At 45.0% G+C, this 9904-nt stretch overlaps 1 protein-coding gene across 2 annotated transcripts in view; it reads left to right on the top strand.

The window, feature by feature from the left end:
- The first annotated feature begins 6618 nt into the window (after nt 1–6618).
- The window catches only part of Strn (striatin), a 90949-nt gene continuing 87663 nt past the window's right edge, over nt 6619–9904 (top strand). Inside the window, exon 1 of one of the 2 annotated variants that reach the window (XM_075955694.1) lies at nt 6619–6969. In XM_075955694.1, coding sequence (XP_075811809.1) covers nt 6736–6969 — 234 coding nt within the window. In that variant the 5' untranslated portion in view covers nt 6619–6735. The remainder of the gene's footprint in view (nt 6970–9904) is intronic. The other variant, XM_075955695.1, reaches the window with a different exon arrangement.

Here is a 9904-nt window from a genome sequence, read left to right as displayed (position 1 = left end):
CTGAGCCATCTCTCCAGCCCCAGACACTTGGGGCTTCTTAACATGTCACCTACATTATTTACTTTTTCTTCCTCAAAGCGTCTAAACTTTACTTAACAACCCCCCCACCCAAAAAAATTCTTCCTTCTAGCTGACTCTCGTTTGTCATTTACCCCTCCCTCCTTGTCACTCAGACTTCTTTCGTGTTTCCACACTGGCTACATCTCATACAATCATGGCAGTGCTAATTTGATTATCGCTGTATACTTAGAACTATATTTAAACTGCCCCTCCCCCCTGAGGTGAATTTGCTTGTACTGATTACAAATGAAGTTTGGAAACAGTCAGCAGCTTGGTCATGTTCCATACAAGCTCACATAGAAGTCCGTGTGAGCTGGTTCAGACCGCGTCTGCCCTCCTGCGCTTGGCACTTTGTGTCCTGCTGCAGAGAGGAAGTCTGGGAAAGGAGATAGCGTAGATAATGGTAGAACTTTCTATCGTAGAGACCAACAGCACGTTCTGCAACTAACACGTACTGAATAGTACCTGTGTTGAGAGTTACCGAGGAAAGGGAGCAAGACAGTGCTTGCAAACTCGGTACAGTCCTGTTTTGAGAAATTGAAGAAAAGCCAAAAAAGTCAAAAATTAAAGCAAAAACATGAGGTTGGAAGTTCCATCTCCATCTATTCTTTTAGCTTTGTTTTTGTTTTCTCACATTAAGCCCTGGTTTTTTTCTCTTACATATTTATATAAAACAATGTACAAAAGGAAATTATGTTCTGCATTCCTTTGAGGATTGACTTACTGTGTGTTTGGGGAACCCCAGGTGAGAATTGGGAAGGTGGTGCTGTTCAGAGGGAAGGTCCAGTGTTTTCTGCTGAGAGTGACTGGACCTGGAAAGGACTTCTTTTGTTTGTTTGTTTGTTTGTTTGTTTGTTTTCGAGACAGCGTTTCTCTGCAGCTTTGGAGCCTGTCCTGGAACTAGCTCTGTAGACCAGGCTGGTCTCAAACTCACAGAGATCCCCCTGCCTCTGCCTCCCGAGTGCTGGGATTAAAGGCGTGCACCACCACCGCCCGGCTGGGAAGGACTTCTGCTCAGGCGTGCACACACACTCACAGCTTCAGACACACTCGCTCACACACACAGCTTCAGACACACTCGCTCACACACACAGCTTCAGACACACTCGCTCACACACACAGCTTCAGACACACTCGCTCACACGCACAGCTTCAGACACACTCGCTCACACGCACAGCTTCAGACACACTCGCTCACACACAGGCACATTGAAAAGAGCTTCCATTCACTGGAAAGATGACTCCGTTGGTGACGAGCACTTGTTTTTCTAAAGGACCTGGGTTTGATTCCCAGCAACCAAGGGTGGTTTAAAACTCTCTGTAGCTCCAGTTCCAGGGAATCTGGTGCATTTTTCTGGCCTCTCTGGACACGTATGTGGTTCATGCAGGAAAACATTCATACACAAAAGATAAAAATAAATAAGTGTGTGTGAATGTATATATATATATATATATATATATATATATATATATATATATGCAGAATATGATCAAAACCTAATATGTTTGCTGAGGTAAATACTTAGGTTGATCACTACTAATATTCTTTTTTTTTATTTTTTTATTTTTATTTTTGTTTTTCAAAACAGGATTTCTCTGCAGCTTTGGAGCCTGTCCTGAAACTAGCTCTCGTAAACCAGGCTGGCCTCAAATTCACAGAGACCCACCTGCCTCTGCTTCCCAAGTCCTGGGATTAAAACCACCACAGCCTGGCTACCACTAAAATACTAAGAGAAGGCTAGCAACAGCTTCAGAACTCTGTAATCATCTCAGGCTGTTCTGGGCTCATTATTTATATTGATTTAGGAAATCTTGCTGTTGCCTTGAAGTATTTATTTCTTAACTTATCAACAGTCACAAAACTAAAATTAATTTTAATTAATAATGAATTTTTTAAATATACATGAAATTTTATTCTAAAAAGAGATCTTTTACCATGACGTATCAAAAACTGGCCAGTAAAATAAAATAATGTGTTTTGTTTTCCAAGATTCGAAATAATCCCGACTCTAATATACTGCTAATGCTCACTTGTCTGTATTTTAATTACTCCTTTTATAGATTATCTAAAAAATCTGAAATGGAACTTAAAAGTTAAACTTATTAAAAAATGAATTTTAGTTTAATTTTAATTGATGTGTGTGTGCGTGCGCCTGTGCAGGTGAGTATGAGCGCCCACCAAAGCCAGAGGTTGTCCATCCCCCAGACCTATAGCTACAGGTGCTTGGGAGTGACACCCCTGCCTTGGGGGCTGGGAGTCTAGCTAGGGTCCTCTGGAAGAACAGTGTGTGCTCTTCATTGCTGAACCGTCTCTCCGGCCCCAAATGACAATGTTAAAACTGAGATAAGTCAACATTCTAAATTCAGATTTGCCCCCAAAGGAAGAGTCACTGCAATAATAGCTAATAAAGGCTATTTCCCTATCCTATCATGAATTTGTGATGCAGATTTAATTCTTGGACTCCAGACGACAGAATCCCTTCATTCTCAGTGTACATGGCTGTTTCCACAGCTCAGTCTTTTTTTTTTTTTTTTTTTTTTTTGGTTTTTCGAGACAGGGTTTCTCTGTGGCTTTGGAGCCTGTCCTGGAACTAGCTCTGTAGACCAGGCTGGTCTCGAACTCACAGAGATCCGCCTGCCTCTGCCTCCCGAGTGCTGGGATTAAAGGCGTGTGCCACCACCGCCCGGCCACAACTCAGTCTTTATCAAAGGGCAGATCTCGGCACCGCATCTGGGGACTCTGTGGGCAGCTGGATGTAGGAAGAAGCTCCCTGACAAAGGACAGGCAGGAAGGAGAGGGGCCAGAGATGGACAGGGCAGAGGTAAATAAGCATGGGTTATTGCAAGTTCCTGTTCCCCAAAGTGCTTTTTGTCCATTTGGAGTCTTCTTTCTACCAAGGCAATTTCCTTTTTTTCTGTCCAGAACTCTGAAAGAGCTATCAAGTTCAATTTGAAGCCTTTCTGTGAAATCCCAATAACTGGTCATTTTGCACAGTTTGGGGGAAAATAGCCACTCGTTTTTAAGGAAAAAGAGAAAAAAAATCTGACGAATTGTCAGTACTGAGCCTCCAAAGCGTACGTGGATAACCCAAACGCAGCGACCACGTCTACCGTCTGAGTACGCAGTTAGCCGGTCACGTTCATCTGAAGCCGCTAAACTGATGGATGATACAAGAGTCAACACCTCCACAAGCGCTCGCAAAGACACTGCTTCTCATGTCACTTGGGCTCCGCTGTATAATGAAAATATTGGGAAGCCAACAACACCGTGAGTTTTGTTTGAGGCTTAGAGGTTCGTTTAAGCATTAGTCGTGCTGGTTTGGGGATTATTTTCATGTAGGAACGCAAAAGGAGAGCAAATAGCGACGAGGGCCCTGGCATTTAGCAAGGCCTTAAGTGTGTGTTTTGTGTGTGTGTACGTGTGTAGGTGCGTGTATAAATTTCAGTTAGTCTTGTGAACTCTAGTCTAAAAATGGCTATGATTATTCAGTATATAACATATGTAAGGGCTATGCTAAAGGCTTGAATTCATTCTCCTATATAAACGCACGACTATTCTGTAAGACAAATGTTATGTTTTAATAAAAAAATGAGAGAACTGGGCCAGTGGGAAGGCTCAGCGGGTAGAGGCGCTGCTTGCCAAGTATGACACACATCCTGAGTTCCACCCCCACATGCTGAGAGAGGGAATCTACTCCGTAAGTCATGCTCTGATCTCCATACACGAGCGGCAGATGTGTGTGCCCGCGGACACACGCAAACTCACGGACTTTCAGAACCTAACTCCTAGAGGAGGAAAATAGGATGTAGCTGCGTAAACGAATGCAGACAGATTGTAACAATATATATATCTTTAATGTCGAAATAGACTTACAGAACCACCGTTCCAGTGGAGATCAGGAAAGCAGAAGCAAGGCTGGGAGCACGCTCGCCAAATTTATAGGCAAACATTAGCCGGAGGCGAACACGCCCCCCAAGGGGCAGGACTTATCCCTACAATAGGAGATCCATGGCCTAATAGTAAAGCAAAAGAGCCTTAAAACTTGTTTAAATACAGTTTCTTTTGTTAAACTATCAATAAAATGCCACCACATGCAGACCTTTTAAGTGAAGGTAAATTTCATAATACCATTTTGCTACAACTCCTATTATTTTGACTTATTCACTGTTATTTCTATGATATGGGCCAAAATACTATTTTGATTATAAACAAGTACTCAAAAGTAAAGAAGTTATTGAATAATGAAGTTGAATATGAGTTAAAATAATGCTTTAGTACGTATTTCATAGTAGTCCAGGATATTTAATTTTTTTGGAAGTATATATGCGTGTGCACATGTGTGAAATCTACACGTATTTCTGGATTGCTCCCCACCTCCATCTTTAGTTTAGTCTTTATTTTAGTTTATTTCTTTATTGAAACAGGAATCTTTCACTGAACTTATTGTTCATCCTTTTGGCCACGAACGCCATGCATTTTCCAGTCTCCACATCCACAGTCCCCACAGTCTCCCAGTGCTGGGGTTGTGGGTGGCTGCCTGCATCTACCTGCATCTGCCTGCATCTGCCTGTATCTGCCTGCATCTGCCTGCATCTGGCTTTACGTGAGTGCTGTGAATGCCAACTCAGTTTCCCACGTTTACATGACCATCACTTTAGTGATGGAACCATCTTCCCTGCCTTATTATCTATATGTTCAATTATATTTTATAGTCTTTTATGAATCAGTTTAAAGCAATTGTCCAAAAATTCTTCTGTTATAGGAAAAAGCAGATTCTTAACATTCAAACTTATAAAATTACTTAAATCCCTCAGATGGAAAAAATTGATTCCTTGTTTCTCTGATATATATATATATATATATATATATATATATATATATATATATGGGCGAACTCAACCTGTTTTTAATTAATTAATTAATTAATATTATTATTTTTGAGACAGGTTTCTCCAGGTAGCCCTGGGCTGACTTCTGCTTCAGGACTGTGCCACCATGTCCTGCTCAACATTTCTTTTTTAAGGTCACTGAACTAGCAGGCAGCAATCTGGGTGCTAGTTTTGGCAGTAATCTATCACTCAAGGTCTCCTTGAGGACAGTCTCAATTTCTTGAGCTGTAAGCGAGAGGATCCGTCTGGCCCCCAAAGGACATTTAGAGCCAAAATAATTTATGGCACAAGGAATTTGGCCAGGCCTGGATCAACTTTTTATGATAATAAAGAATGAATTCACAAAGCAGATACATTCAGTAACTGAGAGAAGAGGGCTTGCCATTGCTGTTTGCAAGCTGAGCAGATACAATGTATTTCCTGTCCTTTTCACTAGTCTCCATGGGAAGACCAGGGTGCAGAGAGAGGACAGGGACAGGATGTCCTTCCCTTGCAAGTCACTCACCAGCTTCTATCTTTACTTTTTCTTTTTCATGCCCATAGAAACAAGATTACAAATTTGTTGCTAGCGAGACAATTAAATAATTACTTAATTTCATTCTCATTTCTGAAATGTTCTTCGGGCATCTTCCTTTCTCCCGTCGGCGTGATGTGAAGTTTTAGTGGTAGTAGTTATGAAGGAGCACAGAGAGAGAAAGTACTGGCAAGTCACTTAGAAGGAAGGATTTTGGTGTGCCTTTGGTGTTAAAGGTCAATTGCCCAAGAAATTGGGAAAGCGACAAGTGAAAGGAAGCGGTTCCTGGGTATTCAAGGACGCAGTGAAGCAAAAAGGGACTTTGCTACTCCTGAGTGTAGCCCTTAGGACTCTGTATGTCAATCTGTGGCATCTGTCTTTATATTCTCGGCACAACATATAACTGACAATAAAATGCTTGTTCAAGTGAATTGGGTAAAAACTGTGCGGCAATGACGGGAAAAAAGAGATTGAAGAAACAGCACTTGTTACTGGAGATCTACAACTTTCACAGAATTTACCAAAGGATTACAACAAAGGGATTTCAGATTACAGGTGTTAAACTAGAATTTGGAAGAAGTCCTCCAAAACCGCAAATGTGGAATTTCAGCAGAGACCAGAGTGCCTCCTAAGCAAAACCGATCTGTCAACAAAACTGAGTCCCTCGGGAGAAAGGAGGGCAGGCGCGACCGTGACCCCTGGTCCAGGGATGTCGGGGCTCCGATGAACCCCCAGATGGGCGACGAGGGAGAGGACCCACCGGATGGCTTGCTTTGAGCCTTTTTCTTAACAAAACAACCAGGAAGCCCTAAAATATGTGCAGCTGGGGCTGGTACTCGGAGTGATAACTTCCGCGTGTGAGTATGCAACAGGGAGCGCCGCCCGCGAACTTCCGCGTGAAGGGAGCCTGCGGCGGCTCGCCCGAAGGGCACTGCCCCGCCGCACCGCGGGAGAGGAAACCCGCGCAGCCCCGAGGGGAGGGCGTGGCGAGGAAGGGGCGTGGCCTCAGCCCCGCCTCGGAGAGGCGCAGCCCCACAGGCGGCCGGGTTCGCCACGCCCCGGGACTACATTTCCCGGCAAGCCCCGCGGGCTGCAGTTGACCCACTTCCCGGCCCGTCACGGGCTCGCCCGGCCCCCGCGCCCAGGCGGCTGCTCCCTGCTGACTGGGGTGTGGGCGGGGAGCGGCGGGGGGAGGAGGCAGAGCTGGCCGCCGCAGTTTGCCGCCGCTGCTGGGCGCCTAGGCAGAGCTCCCCGGGGTTCGTGCGGGCGCCATGGACGAGCAGGCGGGGCCCGGCGTCTTCTTCAGCAACAACCACCCCGGTGCTGGCGGTGCTAAGGGACTCGGGCCTCTGGCGGAGGCTGCAGCGGCCGGAGACGGGGCGGCTGCCGCGGGGGCGGCCCGAGCTCAGTACAGCCTCCCCGGGATCTTGCACTTCCTGCAGCACGAATGGGCCCGCTTCGAGGTGGAGAGAGCCCAGTGGGAGGTGGAGCGGGCGGAGCTGCAGGTAAAGACCCTCCCGGCCTGGCCATCTTCATCCCGCCTCTTCTCTCTCTTCCGCCCCGCCCCGGACCCTTCGCCCCCTCCCCCAGCCCACTCGCGTCCCCTCCCCCTTGCCTCGCGCCCATCACTTCCAGAATCTCATCCCCCCCCTCCCCCTCTTCCTCCAGTCACCTTTGGCTTTTGCTGACCCCATTTCCTAGACCCTGTTTCCCGCTCCCTCTCCTAATGCGTTTACCCTCCCGGAGCCTTTTCATCGGCTGTTTTCCCTCTCTCAACTCCCGTGTTCATTTCAACTGTTTGCCATGCCACATCATGGGATGTCCCTTTCGGTTTAACTGATTGGGCTGACAGTAGTTTTGAGAGCCTCTGAGCAGATCATCCTGGCTCAATGTGATGCACCTTAGGTCTAGGGACATTCATCGCCAAAGGTTTTGGCAGTTGCCTAGTCTCTGCAAGGAAGGTGACCAGAGAAGACAACCCAAGTTGTATCGGCGAGGCCCTGGCTTTCTGCGAAAAGCTGGCGTAGGGCTACAGTGGTACTAACAGGATCAGCTTCAGTTTTCTGACCGAAAATGGCTCTTCACTCCCTTTCTGCCCCTTCACCCCCTCCCGCTTTTCGTTTAGATTCGCAGGTTTTTCAATGAAGGAAACTTGATGGGAGTCAGCTGAGTCTGAGAGGGACCTATTCACAGGCTCCAAAACTTCCTGAGAGTTGATGTTCTGTTTAGTGTTTTGCAAGATTGACATGTACTTTACCAGGAACTAAAGGGGCTTCAGTGGTACGTTGCCTCCTTGCATAATCTGCAAGATAAAGCGCATCTGACAGAGGGGAGCTGTTGTGGGCCCGCAAAGAACGAGAGGTTGATGCTTCCCTGGCCATTCAGTAGCTGTTTATAAAACTTGTAACACACACACTAATTGCCAAAGGAACCCAAGGAGCTGTGAGTGCTTGTGCCTCCCTGTTTCATGGGCTAATCCTGCATGCTTATGAAATTGGAGCACAGTTTTAGTTTGTGAAGCACTTGAAGTGTGTTACTTTTTTTGGTCTTTTTTTTTTTTCTTTGCACAAAAAAACAGAAAGAAAACTCCGCTGAAGAGACTCCTTTAAGCAGTGTACGGCCTTGTGAGGCTGGCTTGGTGTTCAGGCGGCTCTGGAAGGCGCAAACAGGCAGGGTTGTAGTAAATAGGTCTATATTAAAGACTGTGCCAGCTTGTGACCTTGAGGAAATCCTGTGACCTCTCTGGGCGTCAGTTCTATCACGTTCTGATCCAGCACTTGCTCAGGGCTCATCGAATGCCCACCTAGTGTGCACAGAGTCCAGATTAACAAAACCGACAAGGCTGCTGCCCTCATGGAGCCTCTGTTCTAGTCAGGAGAGCAGGCAGCGAATAGAGCTGTACGATACGGCCTGTAGTTACCTCTGTGAGGAAAAATAAGAATACAGGAGTGGAGTGTGGTACAGCGGCTGTTTAGATAGCCTAGCTTCGGGGAGGTAGGTCTGGGCAGTTGAGTTAAGTGAGGAGCGGACTGCACGGTTTCTTAAGTTGTATGTTTGTGTCTTTGGTGACTTTCTCACACCCACTGTTAAGTTTTTTTAGTATCCACTTGATTTGCTATTTGTAAGTTTTCTCTGATTTGGTACCCAATCAGATAACTGAGCGTACACAGAGAAGTGTGATTCTTAGACTTTTACCTTGGCTGGCCATGCGCTCTGTAATTGGGCTTACAGAGCTCAGGTTCAAGGCACCATCGAAGGCACGCCTAACTAATGCAAGGTGGCTGCAGATGATTTTTGTTTGTATCTGCTGAGGTTTTAGCATATTTTCTAGTTTAGAGAATATAAAGCAAGTAACACTGATCTTATTAAAAACAAGCAGTTAATCTATGTGTACCTTGCTATGTGTAGGAGCTTTGTGAGTTCCAGACCATCTTACCTTTGCTCGTTCTAGTCTCTGATGCTTAAATTTTACAGTTCATCTCCAAATTTAATCAATCTTTAATACTTGCACACACATCCAAATTAACTTCAGGTAAGTTTCCTGTTATTGCTATTAAGAACATTGCTTATTTTTTTATAGCACCTTTTGATTTGTGCTCTAATGAAAGGAATTGTTCCAGAGTAAGTTAAAAAAAAATCATAGAATAAGTAGGGTAGTGGTGACACATGCCTTAAAACCCAGCACTCAGGAGACAGAGGCAGGTGGATCTCTGTGAGTTCGAGGCCAGCCTGGGCTACAGAACAAGTCCAAGACAGCCAGAGCTACAGTGAAGCCCTGTCTTGAAAAACCAAAACTAACTAACTAAAAAACAAAAAGCTAAAATAAAATAAAAAAGTAGAATGTTTTATTATTATTATTGGAGGATTTGCAATAATGCATGGTCTTTGTGCCATTTGTTAACATAATTGAAAATTAAAAAAATATACTTTAGATCAATATTAAATTAGATTTTTTTTCCCTATATGTGCCGTGGAACTTTTGCTAGAAGAAACAGCATAAAGTCAAAGAGTTAAATGAGTTGTGATGACACATGCGTCTGTCTGTGTCCTTTTATTTTTTTAAATCTCTTCCGAAGTCATTAACACCAGTCAACACAAGTGTCTTTTAAGATTCAGTCTCATTTGTCCCTTTAGGAACCTGTCAATCCTGCTCTCTCAAGTCGCCAGGGCTGAGTTGTGAAAGGCAATCCCAGTTCTCATCTGTCTGGGCGGCCTTTGTCACTTCCTCCCTCCTTCAGATGCTGGGAGTGAGAAAGTAGTCACATCAGAAAGAACTTTTTCAGCTTGTTTCCTCCTTTCCCCGCACCCATGAGAACTGGTGATTCATGAGGGAATGAAGAGTATCAAGGTATCACTGAGTTCAAGGAAGGAACTGAAGAAAGAGTACTAATAATATTTGAGAATATTTTCCATGTATGAGACATTGTGCTGGAGACCCCA

The sequence above is a fragment of the Microtus pennsylvanicus genome, chromosome 21 (genome assembly GCF_037038515.1).
Source record: "Microtus pennsylvanicus isolate mMicPen1 chromosome 21, mMicPen1.hap1, whole genome shotgun sequence".
NCBI classification, from domain to species: domain Eukaryota; kingdom Metazoa; phylum Chordata; class Mammalia; order Rodentia; family Cricetidae; genus Microtus; species Microtus pennsylvanicus.
Note: the sequence above shows the minus strand (reverse complement) of the source record. Positions and strands in the feature narration are given on the sequence as shown.